This window comes from Cygnus atratus, chromosome 7 (assembly GCF_013377495.2).
Source record: "Cygnus atratus isolate AKBS03 ecotype Queensland, Australia chromosome 7, CAtr_DNAZoo_HiC_assembly, whole genome shotgun sequence".
Taxonomy (NCBI): Eukaryota; Metazoa; Chordata; class Aves; order Anseriformes; family Anatidae; genus Cygnus; species Cygnus atratus.
Genome location: NC_066368.1, coordinates 8633713 through 8656136, shown reverse-complemented (window position 1 = coordinate 8656136; position 22424 = coordinate 8633713). Strand labels below are relative to the sequence as shown.

Sequence of the window (22424 nt, the reverse complement as noted above, 5' to 3'; positions counted from 1 at the left end):
CCCCAAGCCCTTTCACACCAGCTCTACAAGCACCCCAGTTGGCCAGGACCATGCCACCAGCCCAACCCAGCCTCTCACCCTGCAGCAGCCAGACGCCACTGACTTTCTGTGCTGCAGCGTGGGGGCATTTCACCGCTTCCCTGGGGTCTGAGCGGTGCCAGACCCCAACTGGCCCTGAAAACACCGAAAACCGCGCGGGGCCACCCACGGCGGGACGAGAAGGGAGACCTGCCCGCACCCTGCGGGGCCAGCGGGGGCTCCCTACCGCCGGTGCCAGCGCCTGGGGACCACGGAGCGCGGCTCCCCGCGGGCGGGGAGGGCGGCGGAGCGGGTGGCGGCCCCTGCAGGCGGCGGCGGGGCGGGCACCCGGAGCTCCGGCAGCCCGGCGGTGTCAGTGCCACGGTGTCGGCCGCCGAGCGAGAAGGCAGAGCCTGGCCCCGTCCCCGCGGCCGGGCCCCCGCATGCAGCCCTCACCCTGGAGCGGCGGCGGCGGATCGAGGAGCTCTCGCGGGCGTCCCGGCAGCGGCTGCTGCAGTCGCGGGACAGGATGTTCTCCAAGTTCACCTCCATCCTGCAGCACGCCGTGGAGGCGGTAAGGCCACCGGCGGGCCCTGCCACGCAACGCCGGGGATCCGAGCGGGGCCTAGCGGCCGGCCGGGCCGCCACGGGGACGGGCGGGGCGGGGGGACCCGGCTCAGCCCGGCTCGGCTCGGTTCAGCCCGGCCCGGCTCAACCCCGGCCCGGCTCCCTCCTTCCCCGCCGTGGCCCCGCCGCTCCCGGCTCGCCCCCGCCGCGGGGCAGGGAAGCGGGGGCCGAGCTCCCCGGGCAGGGCAGGGCAGGGCCGGTCCCTGCCCCCGGCTCGGAGCCCCGGGGGGCTCCCGGAGGGTTCCCGGGGGGACTGGGGGGCAGCCAGGGCTGGCAGCGGGGTCCGTCCTGCCGGGCCCTTGTGTCCCGCTTCTGGTGATAGCCAGGGAGGCCCTTGCTTGTAATTGTGTTTTCGACGAAGCAGAATAAAAGGAGGAAAATTCAGGAAACTTCTCGGGGTTTTGTTGTTGTTGTTGTCGTGGCCTGTGAACCAGCTCCGGTGTTTTTGTGCGGTGTAGTCCCTTCCGAAAAGCGCCTTTTCGTTGCTGGTGCCTTTTTTAATTGGGTGGGAGGGGAAAGCAAGGTGAGGTGCCCCGTGTTGTGTGTGCTTGGTTAAACCTCATCGCGGAGCCCAAAACGTCTGTGCCCATGGCTGGGCTGGGGAGCAGGAAGCAGCAGGGCCCCTTTGTGGGGCTGCCGTTGCGGTAGGCCGCGTTTGGCTGCCTGCTCCTGAAGGCTGGTTTACTGCTTACAGCATTTATTTTACTTGGTATTCACTGAGCTGGGGGCCTGCTAGTAACGTCTTCGGCGTTCAGCACCAGCTTTTGCAGCGGGCCAAGACATCTTCAAGACTGAGTTTGAAGAGATGCGTCTTTGGTTAGGTGTCAAAAGCTGGAGGTGAAATACTGCTGGAGCAAACACAGAAAGTGATGAAGGGAAATTCAGAATGGTTGGAAAAAGAAGAGCCTCCGTGGCAAATCTTGTCTCATGTGGGGCGCACCTTTGTGCATTAATGCATTTCTCAGTGCTGCAAATACTTAAGCATCTGCCTAGCTTTATGTGTGCCTGTAGTTCTACAGTCTGCGGCAGGACTGTTCAGGTGTTAAAATTAAGCACGTATTAATTGCACTGATTAATAGGGTCTCCATCCTAGTTTGCTCTGTTGGTGGCAGAGAGCAACTGGAAAGAAAAGTAAAGATGGAAGTACATATTTGAAAACTCTGTATGATCACATATGGTCACCTTCAGCAGATAGTGCTTTCATTGGAAGACATACAGAAATTTGTGGCTGCCTAACTAACTAAATCTTGTTATAGTGAACCGTGCCACTTTTTGAATAGGAAAGGATGACTAAGTGAGGCTAGAGTGGAGGAAGAGTTATTCTTTCAGGCTTAATGATTCAACTTGTAAAAGTTATTCCTAGAAGAATCTTTACATCATTGATGGTGCACCAAAATAAACAAAGAGAACTACATTTATATGAGATCCATACAATACTAGGAAAAATCGGGAAGCTGAATGGAAAAATAGTAGGGACTAGACTACCTTTTTTAATTTATGGAAAAAAAAACACACAGGTTGGTAAACATCACTTTGTGAATGGCCTCTGTGAAGCAACTTTCTACGTGTCATTGCTCAATGGTGTTGTCCCTTTTAGAATTGCATCCTTCTGCTAACACCGCTGTGGTGGACCTCCTGATAACAGATACCGTGCTAAATTGTGTTTGCAGGGTTGTGACAAATATCGAGCACCACGTGTTAGGAATAAAAGATGGGATCACAAAAGCAAGAAGACAGTAAGAACGCTTTTTTGCTTTACGTAGGAAGTTTGATCCAGCAATTCAAACACAGAGCAAAGAAACAGAAACTTTAACCAGTTTTGGGGCTGACTCTGCTTCAACTCTGAGTATTGGCCACAAAACTGTTAACTAAAATGTAAATTCTCAAAGGTTTTGGGTGCTTGCCTCCTGGAAGAGTTCAGCTGTGGCTGAACAGTTTTCAGCCGAGTTGGGTGCTTAAATACACTTGAAGAAGTGCCGAGGCTTAGCTTTCATTGGTACGAGCACTTTAAGTCAGAGTTGTTCAGGTAGCCCTTTTCCCCTGTGATTTCTCCTGCATATCACTCACTCTCCTGCCTCACTCAGGGTCTAGAGGTCTACAGACGTTAGACACGTATTTAAATAGTAAGAGTTGCTTTTTATTAGATAATAGTTGTTATCTTACCCTGAGTGTGCTATCTCTCCAAACTATGACAAGGCATTCCGAAGGTTGGCAGTGTAATGTGCATCGAGCATTAACTTTTCGCTTGTTGTGAGTGTACTGCTCTTTAATTGACTACCTTTGTGACAGGACTGTGATGAGGTATAAGTCAGGGAGCGGTTGCTTTTTATTAAGGCTTTTTTATCTCAAAACTTTCAGTCTTTTCTCCCTGAAATGTCCAAGCGTGGGGTAGCTCTGTATTCCTGTTTTTCATTACAGCTGAATCCTAATTGTTGCCACCTTTTATCACATCTCAGTCCTGACACTATCTTAGGTATTTTTGCTTTTTTGTGGACTTCTGTGCAGCATCTGGATGAGTAAGCACCATTGTGGTATTGTCCTGACAATAAATTGGGCTAGGTGGGTTGGTGAGAACAGTGGAGGGGACTGAGGTCTTTGTTCTGCTGCCTTTCTTCAGGGCAGAATAGAAGTGTTGTTACTTAGCGGGATTACTGTTAATGAATCTGTGACAGTTTCTGTATGCCTTCTCGCCAAGATGTTTTCTTTTTGCTGTTTATTGGTACGCTTCTATCCCCAAAGTGTTCCAGGAGTTTTAAATTCTCAGTGAGGTACAAAATACAGTGTACAATAATAAAGCTGCTAGTTAGGATTCCTTTTTTTTTTTTTTCCTCTTATCTCGCATTCTTCACTTTTGTTTCCGTAGAGCAAACAGCTTGTCTGTAAAGGGGTCACTCGCTTTTCAAAGGACTTTTGTTTGTGTTGGATTGGATTTGGTCCTTCATGAGATGTTTTGTCTTAACAGTGAACTTGAAAGGATGTGTTTGAGCTCTGTATCTTAAGCAGGAAAATTATGGTTTGGGTTGTTTTGAATTTTGCATCTTTCTGTCAAACAACATTGTTTGTTTCACTCTGTTGGTCACTTGCTACAGATTACTCCAAAATCATTAGCTGCACAGCTACTCAGAACAAGATTTATTCTTCTTTATTCTTCTTGAACCCACTTTATTTGATGTAATGAGCTCACATTACTGATTGTTTTAACATTGTGCTACTGGTAACAAATTATAATGACAAAATTTAATGCACTTGCAGGCATGTGCGGTCTTAATTTTGTACTTGAAAGCAGTGGCCATTATAAACTCTGTGCTTTCATCAACTGAGAAAATAAAGTAAACCTTCCAGCGTTAGTCTTTTTTTTTGGATTTTCCCTCAGGGCAAATATTCAGACTAGTGAGATTGAAGAAAAACATCGAGTGACTGCTGTACTTTTCCGTGTTTCAGTCAGGGGAGTGTGTGTGCACTTGTACGCACTTCCCCTTTGCTTCTCTTTGACCCAGCTTCCGCTTTCCCTTTACCCTCCCATCTGACCAGCCAGAAGCTGTTGCTCTTTTATACACTGTTTGCTTTACTGTGTGGACTTGTCCAAAAGATACTGAGGGATATCACCAACTTCTCGTTCCCACCCTTTCAATATCGAATTACACTTTTGAAAAGCATATATGAAAAATACGGCAATGATTTTTAAGTGCACAAAGAAGTTGCTATTAAAACTGAATATTTATAGGTTTCATTGTTCTTGACTTTACTTTTTTTTTTCCAGCCTAGACACTAATTCTGTATAGTTTTGAAAGCTACGTGGAATTGTGCTTTGGACAGATTTTATAACTGAAAGACTGAAGCTCTGGTCAAAGATCTATAGTTCTTCTGAGAACAGCACTTTCTCTGGAAAGAGTGGGGTTTGATCTTTACTAATGTATTGCCACCAGAATGGTAGGGCAGCATGTGCTAAGTTTAGCTGGTAAATGAGAACACTCATTCACTCGCTCCCGGGAAGCTCGACGGCTGGAGTTGGGGACCAGATGGAACAGCTAATCGGTGTCTGCTCTAATGGGCTGCTTTTCAGTAGTGTTCACTGAGTTTTGGCGATTTTGATATACCAACACCCACACTGCAATCTTTAAGAAGTTTTTTCCACAGAGGAGGAGGACTTTAAATTGAGATTAGGAATGGAATCGAGAGCTCATAATTAGTAAGGACATAAGTATCTACATCAAAGTGAACTAATATAACTGCAATAAGTAACTGCACTTTTAAAGTAATTCTTTAAAATTAGAGAAATAGCAGTAATCAAAGGCCTTCATAATCAATTTTGTTTTGCTTCAGAAACTTGCATACAAATATGCATACTTTTAGGAAAGAATGATTTCTCAGATTAGCGACTGTATCATATTCCATCTCAGCTGGTAGCGAATAATTCCTCCTAGAGCAGAAACTGCAACTTCGTACTGGAATTACCTGACTTAGTAAGGTTAAAGCATGTCAACCAAGTGTTAGGGAGCTTACAGTTTTCCAGTGCTTTCCAGTGTTGGGCTTTGTCTATGTATAGTTGAAATCTTAGTTTTTGTCTTTACCTTGGTTTTGTATCTGAGTAACTGAGATGAGAGTCCTTTTTTTCCTTTTTTTCCTTTTTCCTTTTTTTCCTTTTTTTCCTTTTTTTCCTTTTTTTCCTTTTTTTTCCTTTTTTTCCTTTTTTTCCTTTTTTTCCTTTTTTTCCTTTTTTTCCTTTTTTTCCTTTTTTTCCTTTTTCCTTTTTCCTTTTTCCTTTTTCCTTTTTCCTTTTTCCTTTTTCCTTTTCTTCTTCTAGTAAAACACTTACCTCAGAATAATATGTAGCACTGCTGGAGTTACATCTCTCTTAAATGTTCCCTGGAACAGCTGTGCTGTAAAAAGCATGTTTGTACTAGGTCCATCCTCAGTGGGAGGACCAATTTGTGGGTAGGAGGGTTAAATACTTTAACCAAACAAGTAAATAAATACATTTTTTTTTTATTGTTAGGGGTTACTGAGTCAGGTAGCCCAGTGCAGGCGAGGATGTCATAGCTCTGTATCCCTAGCTCCAGATGGCAGCAAGGTTGATTTTTATATTCCCAAGAGGTATGCATAAAGACATACACAATGCACGTATACATGGTTGGCCACACAGACAGACAGTGATGCAACACTTGTGCAAACACAAAGAGTGCAAATGACCTAATCCTGTTCCCCTCCCTGGCTGATCAGAATGGAAACTCGTTAGTAGAAAATACATACGTGTGCAGTGGGGGTCCCTCCATTAGCTGGTGCTGCACATGCAGTCTGTGCAGTGGCTGGCGTGTGCACACACACCTTGATCTGACAAGACTCTGAAATCACCAGATATTTCAATTAAAAAGGGCAGGACCTGTCCCTGAATTACCTCTTCATCTCTGAGAGCAGTCCCTTGAGGCGTCTGTTGGGAAGGAGGATGTCGGTATCCACAGCCCTCTCTGTGGATAAATTATTGACAGTGTTGAGAAGTGAAATCCTGTTCCTGGCATTGCTCGGAGGCACTACGTTCATCTCAAAACAGATGAGGCTGGAAGAAGTGGAGAGGAAAATCACATCGGTCAAGGATAAATTTTTAATGTTATCTATTGTGTGTTGCTTTGATAATAGCATGGTCTGAAAAGCCTGATATTCCTCAAAAGTGGTCTCTGTGCCATTCGTCAGCCTGAGCTGAGTTTTCAGTAGAGTTTTATTATGCAAAACAATCATTCCATTGCCTGAAATACACAGCTACACAGCAAGCGTGACGTATGGAGCATGAGACAAAATACCTCGCACTCAGGCTTCAGTTTGTTCAGTCACTCTGCTGAATTTCAATAACCTAGTAGACTTCATAGTGAAACTAACTAGTTTTGTGCACTGTGAGGTGTCCTCAAGCTAGCTGGTGTGCTAAAGTGCTGCTCTCAGTGCCCAGCCATGGAAGTACAGAGGGCTTAATCAGGCCACAGACTATCAGGGAATGGGTAAGCAATGTAAAGTTGATTGCCTAGTTGCCATTTGTGAGGACACATTTCAACACAAGGTACAGGTGTAGATAGTTACCAAGCACCATTACTTTTTTGAAGTCTTGAATTTCAAAGTCCTGTGTGCAAAGGGTCAGTAACAATTAGCATTTCCCTTCTTTATCAACACGTGGCATGCTGTTCATAGACTCAGCTTCACGTCTTTACCAACGTAAATTTAAGTGCCGTTAAATTCAAGGAAAAGAAAAGACTGTCATAGCAAACTTAAAAGGCTTTTTCAAAGAGATCAACCCTACACAGTGAAGAGTGTACAGCCCTGTGCTTCTGTTTGTCCAGGACCTGAACTAACTTCACAGTTTTTAGGCCCCAAGAGGAGACATGAGAGGAGTTCGGGGTTATTAATCTTAAATGCACTATCTGTAGCTTCTGGGGTGGAGATGCCCTGAGATCGCATTGCTACTGTCATGTCAAGTGATAATCTTTTATTGCAGGATTGTGTATAAAAGAATGACGTGGGGACTTGATTAATCCAGAGAAGCATCAAACGTAGGATTAGGCGTCAGTAACAACAGCTCCTAACGTGATCTGTGGGGTTGTGTCAGTTTTCACTGTAAGATTCCTGATTTTACCAACTCTGAACATTTTATGTCGTGATCACAAATTCAGTATTTGCCTCAACTTTTATAAGGCTCTTTGGAGAGCTGAGCGGTAAAGTGGTTGTGGTCCTCTCGTTCTCCACACATTGCCTGTGGCGTAAAAGTTGTTTGTGCCTGTGGTGTAATGGGCCCCAGAGGCTGGCCACCAAGCTCTCACGGTTGGCAAGGAAGGAGCAGCGCTGGTAGTTGACCGAGCACGAGGGAGGCCGCGTTTCATTCTTGCAGCGTGTTATTTATTGCATGCCAGACACACTCACCTGGCAATCCCAAATGCCTTCAGAAAAAAAAAAAAAAAAGGAACTTTGCATTTCAGAAATGAAATAAATGTATTTGCTAAAAGAAAGAGTAACCCGTCAAACTCTAGGGATGGGTCTGATGCGGGGGGAAAAAAAAAAAAAGATTTTTTAGAGGTTGTGGCAAATAGGAAGCAGCTAATCAGTATTTTTCAGGGAGCGGAGGGAGGAAAACAGCTTATGGAAAGGGATAGATGTCATCAAAAGCAGATGTAAACGAATGTGATTTTTTCCTAAAGGACAAAACTGTGATATCTGATATCTAAACAATTCAAACCCACGTTTCTTGTTTTGCTTTGCTATATGAGCGATTGCTTTTGTTGTGTCAAGTAGATTGTCTGGTCATAAAGACATCACTGAGATTGCTGGTGATGTTCTCATCTATCAGTATGACATGGGGCTCCTTCCACAAATAATGTATGGAGGAGTCCTTGTTAAAAGTAAAAGCACAGCGTAAAAATTGTAGCATTGGTCTGCTGGCAGTTTATTCCCAAAATTCACTTTAATCTCTGAGGAAATAAGTTTATTTATTCCTAACCTTGTTTTTTTTTTTTTTTTTTTCCTTTTCTTTCCCCCATAGCTTGCACCTTCCCTTCCATTACAAGAAGATTTTGTTTACCACTGGAAGGCAATCACCCATTACTACATAGAGACGTCAGGTAAAAGAAAGAAATGCTCTGTTTTGGTCTCTTGGTTGTGAAATCTAGAATTCCTGGTTTCAGTTTTGTTAAAAAGTGAAGATGAAGAAATACTAAAATGAGTCATGTCTTTTTACCAAAATACTAACATGAGTAATAATTAATTAAAAAAAACTGTACATTCATCCCAAAAATTGTGTCATGAACAAAAATAGAAGGAAGGTCTTGTTTCCTGACTGCCATGTGGAGAAGTGCCCCTTTTCATGTCTGATCCAATTTCTGTCTTGATGTATTCTGTTTGATGTAAACAGACAGCTACAGAAATGTGGTACCTGCTGTTAACTTTTTTATTGTTTTGCATGAAGGATTTTCTTTTTCCCTCCAATATTTAAAAAAAATCCTTCGCCAAAGTAAAATAGGTAGAAAATAATAGAAATATATTTCATCAGAATAGATACCTATAGAAAATAGGTGGAAAATAGTAAAAAAAAAAAAATAGGTATTCTGATGAAATGTTGGCTATAGTTGTTCTTAACCTTTTTCCTGGTTTCCTACAGCAGTTATGCAGCACATATCTTTTCAATTTTTGGTTCTAGTTTAATAGTTTTAAAAGTGAACGTTACCATGCTTTCCATAAGCTTATTAGTTCTGCATTTTTGTTAGAGTAGCTATTAAATCTGTGTTTCTGTCTGGGACTGATGATCTTGTTTATATCAATATTTACTCTAAAAGCTGAAACTTGACCCCTCGTTCTACTCATCTTCGGGAACACTATGTGATGTTTCCTAAGGTGGAAATGACAGGGTGGTAGTGGAAAACTGATACCTGTGATTATGTGGTACAGAATAAAATCTGACCTAGACTTTCCCCCAGACTTTCAAAAGTTGTGTAAAAAATAAGTTTTCACTCAGTGGATAGATTTCTGTCCTCTTCAGTGGAAGCAGAATTATGCCTAAGAAATTCCAGAAAAATGCTCCAGGATAATTAGAGGTTGTGGTAGAGACCAAAATCACTCTGATATGACAGTTTTCCTTGTTGCCATTTGCATGCAAGTGACAGCTATTTTTAGAGTATCACATAAAAAGTAGTAGCTATTTCCATAGAGGGATATTTGTTCAAGAATTTAGCTGAAGAGATTTTTTTTTAAAAAGCAAAATCTCTACATGTGCAGATGTGCTCTACAACATGTTAATGCCAGCTCCCACTGACAGTGACATAAATCCAAAACAGTTTCATGACTTCAGTCATAGATCAATGTTTAACCCTTTCGTTCAAAAAATTTGGAAGAGTGCTATCTTAATGCAGAATGTATAAAAAACAAATCTAAAATTTCATAAACAGCATAGAGTCTGAGTTAGCTTTGTTGTTGTCATTGTTAGAAAAGCCATTTTACTTATCTAGTTGATAAAGGAACTGATCAGCTGTGAATTGATTTGATCTTAGAGGCTGTTTATAGATTTCAGAATACGAGGCAAAGAGGAACTTATTGAGATGAGGTGGATGCTAACTGAAAGCTTGAGGCTTGAACGTTTCTGTCATTAAATTTGGTTTCTGGCTGCAAGAGTTTTCCTTTCTGACTTGTTTTTCAGGACTCTGCAATTTTGGCTAGTTAGGGAAAGTGTCTTAAAACTGAACATCCAAAACCTCTACTGTCTTTTCAAAATTTGGGCCACTATGCGTTCACATATATTTTAAAGATATATATTTCTATCTTTCAGATTATATATATATAATGCATATATCAACTGTCTGATAGCTTCCCAATAGCTATTTTGTGACTTTTATGTGTAATATTCTTTAAATGAGTGGTCTTGTGTTTAAATTTTAAATTTAGAACTGGACTTAACTAAGGACAATATTTTAGTCATTCTTAATTGCATATCTCTTCTATTTAGATGACAAAGCTCCTGTGACTGATACCAACATTCCTTCTCATCTGGAGCAGATGTTGGATATTCTAGTTCAAGAAGAAAATGAGAGGGAATCAGGTGAAACGGGGCCGTGTATGGAGTATTTGCTACATCACAAGATTCTGGAGACACTCTACACACTAGGAAAAGCTGATGTACGTACTCTGCAGAGCAGATCTTTTGGATGGACTCCTAATTGTAATAGGGAAGTAGATGTTAGTGTGGGACACTGAGGGACAAAGCAGTAGCTGTTTGCTTATCTTACCAACATATCATAAATAATAATCTTAAATAATTGTGATCAAAGAGAGACAACCAGTGAGATGCTGAGTAAGGCAGAACACTGAGATTTGTTACTCAGCACTCTGGTACTGACTGTGAGGCTGGAAGTAGGAAGAACTGTTCAGTCTAAAAGTTCTGTGGCATCCACAAGACAATATTATCCCTCTTGCTGCTTAGTAAGTGTTGGGAGATTCTTGGGTGAAAAGTGCTGTATTGAATACAAATTTTGTTTTGTTTTTTCTGAATGTGAGGAGTTACTGCTCATAAAGACTCCATGCTAGAAATCATTGACTTAAGCTGATTCCCAGATAGCTTTTACATCTGAGACTTTAATATGAATCCAGCCCATGGCAGTGTTGTCTGGTTCTTCTCACATCTGCTTTGTGGCATGTGAAATTAACTTCATGGTCTTTGTGCATTCTCATTGATACCTTTCTTGGCAGACTTATCAACTGAAATATTTGGGATTGGATGGATCATGATGTGAATTAACTTGGAAGCCCTAATTCTAGAGCTTTTTGTATCGTGGTGCAGGTGCAGTTAGAAAAGTATGGTGTGCCCTGTTCTAAGGATAAATGGGGCTCTCCATGGTTTCATTCTCAGTGAACCTTTTACATGTTGTCAGGAGTTTTTAATCTGCTTGATTTGACACGTAAACAATGTAGGGTACTAGTTGTCTGAGCCTAGGATGTTCCTTGCTCTGAAAGGACCAGAGCTCTGCAGTTACTGTTACTGTACCACCTATAATCAGTCAAGGATACTTAATACAGATGTGTTGAAAATACTTATTTGTTCAGAAATACGTCTCATTTTAGTTCTTGTCAAGAAACCAAGATGAAATGGAGACATATGTGAAGCAAGTAATTAGTAGCATGTTTCTAAGAGTTGAGAGAAGTCATTTTGCACTCAGGCAAATATGCCCGTACAAGCAATTCTTGTACAGCCTGTCTTTATACTTTGCCACTTGTGCGTTGATACATCTGAAGCAAACACACAGTTTAGCGCTTGCAAGATGTTTCAAAGATCTGTTGCAAAAAAAAAAAAAAGTAATATCCCTTTGCAGCAGTCACTTACACTTATTACGTTATTGTTGTTGTACCCTGATGGTTCAAATTTTGTCATTCTTTGTAGCAGTTCGCTTGACAACGGAGTGATAATTAGGGATTAATAATCTGAGGGTAATTACCTTGGCAGCAGAGGCAAGTTAGGCAGTTGTGATTCCTGGCTGTTGCCACCCATGCTCCATTCATGTATTTCTGTTGGTATAACTGTTAAAGGTGTGCAGTGAAATGGATCTGGGAAATAATGTGGGTTAAAATTGACCTGTGGAGTAACAGCTTTTGTTATATTTTAACATGTTAGGACACATCAGGGTCAGGGGGATTTAGCCAGAAGCGGAGGTACGTACAGGACCACATGCCATTAGATCTCATGGAGGTGGGAAAGTATTTTCATGAGATGTATGCATGAGAGACAGTAGAACACGGGCCTGGATGTTCCATAGGCATTTGCAATTTATATTCTGCTGAATCTCAGGGAAAACAACAGCTTTCTCTTGTCCTGGAACGTCTGTGCTTTTGTAAACACTTTTATCTGCCTAAGGCTAATGGCACATTAATTTAAAAAACAAAAAGACTTTTGTAGATATTTCTGATGTTTATAGTTTTTAGGTCTTTTCCAACCTAAATGATTCTGTGGTTCTATGATTATCTTATATTTGAACATACAAAATTCACACTGATTTGCTGCATTTTGTGGTATGGTGTCCTACAAGGCAGCTGACGTGTAGCCAATTCTTTCAGAGTTAATTTCCCTCTATATTAGGGAATATTTACTGGAAAGATGGTGGAAGTCTGTATAAAGCAATTAATTGAAAGTATGGATAATTTGAAAAAGAAAATGGATAGTGAGATGCAACATTTTTTGTTAATAAAAGTAATGTGTTAACAGATGATGCAATTTTAAAAATAGTTTTGGATAAATTATTTCTGTTTAATCTTAGCCATTTTGAATGACAAGTTTGTTTCTATGTTTCTCTCCACATTTGTTACATTTTCATTAGTGTTCATCTGTTTTTGTTTCAGTGTCCTCCAGGAATGAAACAGCAAGTTTTGGCTTTTTATACAAAACTGCTTGGAAGAATACAACAACCTCTTCTTCCCCACATAAATGTGCATAGGCCAGTGCAGGTACTGTTCAAATTTTTAAGCAAGATATGTTTTTGTATGACAAGTTTTTCTTACTCTGCTGCAGCTAATGGTATCTTTAATTTTTCTATTTTTGAGTCAGTTTAAGAAAAGGATTGGTTTTAGTGTATTGCCAATTAGATCCTTGAGCTGTCACCTTTCAGTCCACCTTTTGTAGATAAACCTATAACTTCCTTCCTGCCTTAATTGTGCATTTTGTTGTATGTGACAGAAATTAATCAGGCTGTGTGGTGAAGTTCTGGCAACACCAACAGAAAATGAAGAAATTCAGTTTCTCTGTATAGTATGTGCAAAGCTGAAACAGGATCCATACCTGGTCAACTTTTTCCTTGAGGTGAGTAAATCAAATCTGCGTTTTTTCCATTTGTATTTTTAAAGCACCATGTCACAGACAAAATGTAACAGAGAACTGGAGATAGGACACTGTGCTTCATAGCTTAGTTTTCATTCACTATGTGATTTTTTTCCTGCAATATTAGTAGTCTTTTACTTCTAGAGACTTGATACATCTGATAAATTTTACTTACTTTTCATTCAGGGCCCACAAATACACCTTCTTGAGGTACTTACCCTTTGAATCCTTAGAGGGCACTCTGCAAGTTGGAAAATCATTTTTTTTTCAGCCCAGGGAAATAGTAGGGATTGTAAAGTAGAACATTGTGTGAGTGAGACGTTGGGCTTCCTTGTTATTTTGTCTTCAGCCCGATGAAGACTAAGGGACAGATTGCATGGGGCAATGAAACCTTGCAAAATGCTAAGTGTTCTGTGGGCTCGGGCCCTTATTTGGTAGTGGCGCATATGGTCTAGCTGCAGTGCCAACTCACAATCTACAATATGGCATTATTTTCTATCTGTAAGAAAGCCAAATATCTTTACTCCCTTCTTGGAACTTACATGTGGCATTGATGAAACCAGAGTGGGAGTACAAAGAATTTCTAGGCTGACTTTCTATTCCCATTTAGAAGGAACATATAAAAGTTTAATTTATAAAAGTCCATTTAGAAATTCTTCCTGTACCCACTTCAGTGTTTCCTATCATGTAACAGTATCTATTGTGTGACACATAGCTGAAAATATGTAGATATACTGTACTTCAGGAATATTTTACAAGGTTTCCCCAAACCTTGTAAATCTGTAACAATAGAGACTGACAAACAGCAAAGATAGGTTCTTTTCCACTGAGTATATGAATACCTCACTTAGAAGTCAGTTAGTAAAGAATCCATCTTGAGTTTATTTTTACCTTAATTAAACACTGCCCTGATTGCCATTGTATCCACTGTGGTTGTACAAGTAATACAAGTGACATGAAGATTGAGGAGTTTGTGTTTAAATATTAGAGGTATTCAGAAGCAAGCTACTAGATATATTACATGCCGAATGTAGTAGAAGTCCAAGCCAGGATAATTTTTAATGTGGTTTGTGTACATTGCGTAGTTGAAAAGAATAAGTAAGACCCTCTGAATAACTCCTATACTCAAATAATAAAGTCAACCTTGAGAATCCCTGTCACAAGAAGTACAAGTATTTTTTAAGACATTAGTTAGTATTCTTTTTCAATACAGCAAGTTTACAATATTAGAAATCAGACGTGGAAAATGAGATCATTCCAAATTTCAGAGAGATCTATAGTTTCACAAAATGCTGGCTATAAAGTTCAGGCAAGCTGAAGGGCATTCCTTGTCAATCCTGTTTCCTTCACAATGTTATTCTAAACGTTGCAGCCTAAGGCAGATATCTTTACAACTTCTGATAGTTCCCGCCAGGTAAACTGATATTTGGGGTGCAGAATAGTGCTCTGTTAGAACAGAATATTCTGGTTGTTCACATCTGTGCCTCTTAGGGGTGCTATTGTGACTTGATACTGTTTCTGACCTTCAAATTCATGAAAGGGGAAAGTTACAGAATTTTGTATGGCATTTAACTCTTAAATCTCTAACACTTTTAAACTGAAATGCAGATACATCTCTCCAAAGCAGCCTGCTTGTCTGTCAGTATGTTTTGCATCCTTTGAATTTTCCTGATGAGCTTCCACAGTATTTCATGAACTTAAAAGAATGAGTATCTACAAACACAGGAATTCCTTTTTATGATTCCATATCAAATATTTTGTTATTAGAAAGCTGTTTATATTTTAATATAATCTTTCACCTATGTTACTTAACTGATAAGACTATCTGGCATCATAACTGTATCTCTTGGGAAAGTTACTTCTGTTGTGGAAATCAGAACTGCGTTCTTCTTATAAAGCCTTTAAAATCCATATGCTAATTTTATTTTGGCTTTACTGTATTCCATTCTTTAAACAGAATTTTCCTCGTTCTTGTGTAGAGAGAAAGAACATGTATAGGAATGTTTATCACCTCTGTCTTAATCATTATTTTATGCTATTTCCTTACTCGTTTCCGCCTTAGTTGTCCTGTCTCATCTCCTGAGAGGTGTTAACTTGCAACTGATTGTTCCATGCAAAGGGATACTTGCATCTCCGTGTTCAAATTTCTGCTCTTGAGACTTTAAACAAGTTCTAATATAGTATCTATTAAAAAGTTGTACATTCATTTTATAAAATGAAAAATGGTTTCACTGTGGCCTTCTTTCATTCGTACAGATTGTCAGGTTTATATTTTTCAACATAGGCATTTGTATTAGCTATGATATTACTTGATTTGTCACAGAATTCTTTTTAAATCTCTCTGAACTAGAAAAACAACATGGTATTTATTACCCACCGCAGATTTTGAAACTCCAATAATTGCATCTTACGCAAATACGAAACTGTATTTTTATATTGTCTGCTCTTTGCTGATACTGAGTTCACTTTGAGGAGTTCTTTATCTAGAAAACCCTGAATGTATGTTTTATGTAACCTTTCCTATTAGGTCATTCAGGATCCTGTTTTGCACCTTTACAGGAGGCAGGTGAGCAGCTAAGCTGCACAATTGCATGGTTAGACAACAGGAAGCTTAAATACATCCATAAGCTCTGCTTGTGTGTTGTTGGATGTACAGACTGCTTTGTGTTACCTGCCTATGTTACAATAACGAGCTATGAACAAATTTCCAGGGGCATTTATACTTCTATGTATGTTAGGTCTTATCAATAAGTCTCACCTTAGCTAAAGAGTGAACTACAGCTTTTCAAGTGATAAAAGAGTCTAGGCATGGGATAATAGGTAGGAAAAAGTAAATATTTTACAAAACATTATCAAATCTTTGGAAAAAAAGTAGTTTTTCTCTTTAACAGCCCTGCTTGAGGCTACTTGAGCACTGCCAGCAGCAGTGTGTAACCCAGGATTGAAAATGCAGTTCTGGGCTCCTGTTCTGCTTTCTGTGCAAGGGTCATAGTTCCAATGCAGTTATTCCCATGTATTGATAACTTATAAGGATGTCAGGAGGAGTTTAGAAGATCTAGAGTCATTTTTCTACTGTAGTCAAAAATCCTACTTTCGTTATGGCATGCAGTATGCTGCTTTTACCACTGGGTTGCCTCTCCAGGGACTTAGTTATATGAGTGTATGGTATCATTCAGAACAAATTCCCCACATAGAATGCACACCAAGCAAGCAAACATTCACGACAGTTCTGTTGTTTGCTGCCTGTCCCTGCTGGTTTGTATGCACTAAACACCATTAATGTCATTAACATGGTTAATCTTTTAAATTGTTAATGCTTAAGATACATTTGTAATAATTTTGCTGTTATTATAGTGGAGAGAAACCGTTTAGATTAATAATCTTGCTGCTGACTTGAAAAACTGTCCTGTGCTGAAGTCTAATTTATGGTTCTACTAAAATATTATTCACCTGTGCTTATGCCAGAAGAACACACAATTTTTGCCACTGTCTGAGTTTCTTCCCGGTCCCTCCGAGCACAGATTTAAATGCCTCTTTAAGTGCTGGAGATGAATTTATAGAAAGAGATGGGTTGCTTTCTTTCATAAGTAGAGATGCTTTGTAGCATCTGAGAAGGTTCTCTATGGTCTGTTATAGTACCAATGCTAACTTATAGTATCTTCTGTCCATTGAATCTATTGAACTTTTTCTTCAATTCAAGGGTATTCTACTATCATAAAAGTTGTGTGTATTTTTTTTAACCTATCTCACTGAAGATAAACTCTCAAGAAGAGTGAGTTCCACTGTATGACTCTAACTGGAAATAGTATTTCAGACATTAAATGAATTTTAATTTAATTAATTAATAAATGAATTAAATGAATTTGAGGCCTTTACCTAGAAAGGGACATTTTATAGTGTGTGCTAAGGTCAAAAGGTGCCCTCGTAAGGTAAATGAAAAACTTCAAATAGCGGGCAAATCAAATGAATGTGTGCCTTCATTGGTGGAGAGAAAAAGATGCTATCTCCTAAAAGGTAGGAATCCTTGAAACCATACAGGTTTCAACCTTGAAACCATATAGGATTCAACCTTACAGGCCTTAAAACAAGTTTAAGCAAATTAAAAAATGTGCTGGATTTAAGAACTCACGTATTCTTGCAACCCATTACGTTCTACATGGGTACTGTGTCTAGCCTTGTAGAGAACTACTTAAAATGCTGATGTAAAATTTCCTTTTAGTAGATTTGTGCTTTAGAATGAACAGCAATTTCAGCTTTATAATTGCAACAAAATGCTTTGCAGAATAAGTTAAAAGCAATGGCTTCCAAAGAGTCAACAAACGTAATCACAGAAGACATGCTAAAAGGCCAAGAGTCTTTGGCAGCAGACACAGGACAGCCCATTCAACCTGAAGAAATACCTGGTGCTGCTGGAGCAGAGCAAATGGAGAAGGAAGATGACCTCCCTCAACAGGCAGATGATCTGTCTTTCAGTCTGGATGAACTCAGTGTCGCATCATCACCCGAGTCCTCCACTGTTTGTCCAAATCAAGACTATAATTTAGTGAATTCTCTACTAAATCTCACTAAAAGTCCAGTGAGTGTAGTTTTTTTTTTTTTTTGATTGATTGATTGCTTTTTTGCTTTGTTATGTTTTGTTCAGTGTGATAAAATGAAGGAATAGTTTGGATGCAGTGTGGGTTAGGCAGAGGGAGTGAACATACATGTCTTTACAGCTTGTACTTTAGATATAAAAAGTAAACCAAAGATTTTTGTGGGTGGTTTTTGTCAAAGGGTTTTGTCAAATTTACTTTGCAAATTTAGATTCATTCTAAAATAGAAATATTTTAGAAAATGATTATTAAGTTTGTTGATGTTAATGTCAGTTTTGAGCAGCATCCTGTACAAATTGCTCAAAAAACAGCTACATAGGATAATCATCAAGTTAAATATATCATGAGGATTTCTTTAAAAAAACAAACAAACGACAAACTACTTTTGATTATTTTGAGTTAACCATACCCACTTTTCTTGCAAAGGCACTATGTTTAGAGGGTTGATTTCTTTTTAAAAAAGCTGCTGTAGCCAGTTCCATCCTGGAATTCATCCTTAGAAGGATTCTTTCTGAAAACTTAGAGGAGGGTCTGTAATTGGTACAGTAGGGTTGAGAGCAGAAAAATGTATCATGCAAGCATAGAAGGGTTTGAGTTGGAAAGGACCTTTGGAGACCATCCAGTTCCAGCCTCCTGTTATGGGCAGGGACACCTCCCACCAGACCACATTGCTCAAGGTCCCAAGGTCCCATATCTGTCTGTGTAGGTCATTATTGTTAAATCATAGTTCGTATTGTCTAATGTCTTGGTCTTAGTCTGACCTACAGCACTAGCTCTGTCAACCCGAAGGTTGCAGTTGTGTTCTTAGTATTTGACCTGGATTCAAGTGAGGTTATTTTGCACCATCCAAATTCACTAGAAGTAAATCTCAATGACTGAAAAAGAAACAAAAAGAAATGTATTCGTTCACTGTGGGGAAATGGATAGTTATTGTCTGGGAGATGTTTGCTTCTTAATTTCAAGTGAGCTTCGTTCACCCTCTGATTAATTCTTCCATGTCTTTCTGCCAGGACGGCCGGATAGCCGTGAAGGCCTGTGAAGGGCTCATGCTTTTGGTGAGTTTGCCAGAACCAGCAGCTGCCAAGTGCCTGACTCAAAGCACTTGTTTATGTGAACTGTTGACAGACAGGCTGGCCACCCTCTACAAAGCCCTGCCTCAGTCACTGGATCCCTTAGACATTGAAACAGTGGAGGCAATTAACTGGGGGTAAGAATTTTATCTTTGTATTTAGTATCTGTGGTGACTTTACATCCCTCCCTGACACTCATTTTCTGTAGTTAGATGAGATGTACAGAAATATTTACACCCCCATGCTCGTCTCAAGGGCAGAGTTTTGATACCATCTGCAGTATAGTGGCCAGACTTCAGACGTACAACGTACTTGTTATTTCTGCCATAGGGCCAGGTTTGACTGCTGGTCTGTTGCAGACATTCCTCAGGGGGTGGGGTTTTCCACTGAATTACATTAGCAATTTATGGTGTTGTAGCTGTAGCATCAGGTACAGATTATTTTCCTGTTCAGATGTCAAGGATTTAAGAAGCATACTCACAAACTTTTCACTGTACGCAGTAAGCCCCGTAAGGTGCTGCAGAGGGCAGGAAGAGTGTATTTGACAGCATGCTGTTGCAAAATTTTTGCAGTAAAAAAGAAGAAGGAAAGAGTTACTGCGTAACAGCAGGAAGCAAGAGATACGTGCCTGTTATCCAAACTGCTTGTTTGTCATATTCTCAATACATTTAAGTGCTCCTTCCCACTCTGCCTTTTTTCTTATGAATTGATCTTGATCTGTTAGTACACACACAAAACAAAGCTATTTGCAAAAGAATATTTTAGCTTCTGGTGGATGGAGTTTGAAGTTAGAAGAAAAAAATGGCAACAGAATAGTGGAATAAATAATTTTTGGACTGCTTTACCAAAGAACACAGTGCGCTTGTTATTCCATAGAGCCATAGAAATGCATGTTTTCCTTCTGAAAGGTACCATCTAGTTCAGGTGTATACTGTGTAGTTTTGGTCGACTTGATTGAGGATGCTTACAGAGCAGAGATCATTGTCTTCATTTTATGGTCTCTGACTACAGGAGTTGCGGATGCAGTTTCTGTGGCCTTTGTTTCCTGGGAGAACAGACTAGGTGATCGGTATTCCCTTCTGACTTAAGAAATACTTAACCTCAGTATTTCCACTCAGAGTTCTGCTGGACATACCATATATCCTTTAGCATGCCATTGAGAACCTTTCTATGTAATGATAGCACTTCCAGATTGGTAGAGACAGGCAGGAGAACTGTTTTAATGTTCACTTTGTTGTCAGTAGATCATTAATTATGCTGTTAAGTTCAATAAGAATAGAGCCCAATGTTCTTCAAGTACTCGTAGACTAAATAAGTATTTTTCCCTGCATTCTCTAGTTTGGATTCCTATAGCCACAAAGAAGACGCATCTGCTTTTCCAGGGAAAAGAGCGTTGATTTCATTTCTTTCATGGTTTGACTACTGTGATCAACTCATCAAAGAAGCACAAAAGGTTTGAAATGTTTACAGATGATACAAATATATTCAGCAAATAAAGACTTCTAGTTGTTTCTTAGCTTTTGAGTTTGAGGCATGCCATCCTGTATTTTCGTTTCAGACTGCTGCTGTTGCTATGGCAAAAGCTGTGCGGGAACGATTTTTTGTTGATGTTATGGAACCCCAGCTGATGCAAACGTGAGTAGCATCCTACAAAACACAGCAGAGCAAAGTCTGAATCAAGCTGAGTTTTCTTTTCAAATCCAGTATACGTATCTGACCTTAATTTTACTGTTCAGCTCAGAGATTGGAATCCTCACATCAACTGCACTATTGCATCGCATTGTTCGTCAAGTAACTTCGGATGTCCTGCTGCAGGAAGTAGTTTATTTTGTACTAGGAGAACACAGAGAGCCAGAAACTTTGACAGACATCAACAGACATCCATTGCGACACAGGTTAATTGAACACTGTGATCACATTTCTGATGAGGTGAGAAGTGCTAATCACGTAATAATGTCTGCTGGCCAGTTTTGGCTTGCATAGAACCTGTAGAGATGTCATCATGACGTTTTTTCATATTTTTGTCAGCTCACTGCTTTTTGCCAAGGAAAACAGTTCTGACTGCCAGCTCTACAAACTCCCTTTAGAAAGTGAAACTCAATCTGTTTTTTCTAGCTAGCTCATTGCAGCAATTAATAAAGATTCTTTGCTAAATTTGCTTGCCCTATATACATATCTGTTTGGGCTTGCTTATCTGTAAGATTGGGCAAAATCAGTTTCTGTAATTGCATTTTAATTTGTGGTCTGTTATATGTTGCATCACTGTTATTTTCCACATTGTGTCAATTCTGTCATGTTATCGCATAAAGTATAGTAAAAACCCCTATTTTTTATATAAATTACATGTGGTCAGAGAATATACACAATGACAATGAAAAGATGATGTAATAACTGTAAGTACTTTACACACAGCAAACCTTGTTAGAATAATTGACTTCAGTAAAATCCTCCCTCAGGACCTGCTTGTTTTTCCATTCTCCACCCTCCACTTTAAAAAACAACAACAAAAAACACCTAACCCAAGCTTGTTTGAAATACTGACCTATGCCTTCACATACCCATTTTTTTTCAGTATGCTCACCTGCTCGCTTTGTCAAAATTGGTTATCTAGCTTTTGCAAAATGAAGCACTCTAAAGCTGTCTCTAAAAACTGTCTCTTTATTGCTTAAAGTCAGTCTCATTGTAAAAGCCTGCATATCTCCATGTAAAAATCTTAGTCTGTAGTTCTAGCCTCAATATCCCAATATTACTTCGTTTTATTCTGGATATTTGTTACTGTCTTTAAGTCCTGTTCTGTGTCTCACCTGCACACTCATATCTATCCTCCAGCATGGAATTGATTGTAATACACAGAAAGCTAAGTTGTAAGTTCTTTGGATGTTCTTTGCATCATTATTTTGGCAGATTTTAGGAGAGTTTTTGTTTTATAGGAAAAAATACATGCACGTATTAGTTTTCAGATATTTGTGGACTCTGTTTTTATACCACATAATAATTCAGTATAATAATTTACTAATTTTTCTTGGGATTTTTGCTTCCTTCCATAATGTAAACAAGTCATTGCAATGTTCTAAGATATGCGAACTCAGATATGAGATAAGCAGCATAAGGCACTGGTACATTGTTTATGTAATTTTTGCTTTTTGTGTTGCAGATCAGCATAATGACTCTACGAATGTTTGAGCACCTTTTGCAAAAACCCAATGAGCATATTCTTTATAATTTGGTTCTGAGAAATTTAGAAGAAAGAAATTACATAGAATATAAGCCACTGTGTCAAGAAGATAAAGATGTGGTAGAGAATGGACAGATTGCAGGAGCAATGTAAGTTTCTTTTTTAAGGAAAACTTTCACAGCAGCTAACTTGGATATTTATTTTTAAAATCAGGGTGTTTTAGTAATTGAAGGAAAAGTGAGCATTGAGAGCACACTGAGTGCTCTGCGTATTAAGCGGTATCCATAATAAGCATATCTAAAGTGATGCACAAATTATTATATTACCAATTGTTGGATCAGTAACAGAAAAGCTAAAATTCTCAAAAGCCTCTTTTCTGAACACTGGGCACTCAAAGATGGTCATTTAGCATTGTACTTACATGTTGACCTAGCTTAAACCCATGCACATTTGTACTGTATTCAATGAGGTTGTTCCTGAAGTCAGTCACTTAGGTGTCTTGTTTACATTTAAGTTCTAGAATCATTTTTTGGTGGAAAAACTTTTCTGGGACACTTCACAAAATTCTTTGAAATACCCTATGTAACTATTGTAACATTTTTTTTATATATATACTG

General features: G+C 39.6%; 1 protein-coding gene across 1 annotated transcript in view; it reads left to right on the top strand.

Annotated features, from left to right (window-relative positions):
* The first annotated feature begins 349 nt into the window (after positions 1-349).
* Positions 350-22424, top strand: part of FHIP2A (FHF complex subunit HOOK interacting protein 2A) — a 35616-nt gene continuing 13541 nt past the window's right edge. Inside the window, exons 1-11 of the mRNA XM_035547773.2 lie at positions 350-592; positions 8162-8240; positions 10115-10284; positions 12496-12600; positions 12830-12952; positions 17253-17546; positions 18573-18769; positions 19971-20085; positions 20191-20267; positions 20369-20561; positions 21787-21956. Of these exons, the coding sequence (XP_035403666.1) occupies positions 548-592; positions 8162-8240; positions 10115-10284; positions 12496-12600; positions 12830-12952; positions 17253-17546; positions 18573-18769; positions 19971-20085; positions 20191-20267; positions 20369-20561; positions 21787-21956 (1568 nt within the window). The 5' untranslated portion in view covers positions 350-547. The remainder of the gene's footprint in view (positions 593-8161; positions 8241-10114; positions 10285-12495; positions 12601-12829; positions 12953-17252; positions 17547-18572; positions 18770-19970; positions 20086-20190; positions 20268-20368; positions 20562-21786; positions 21957-22424) is intronic.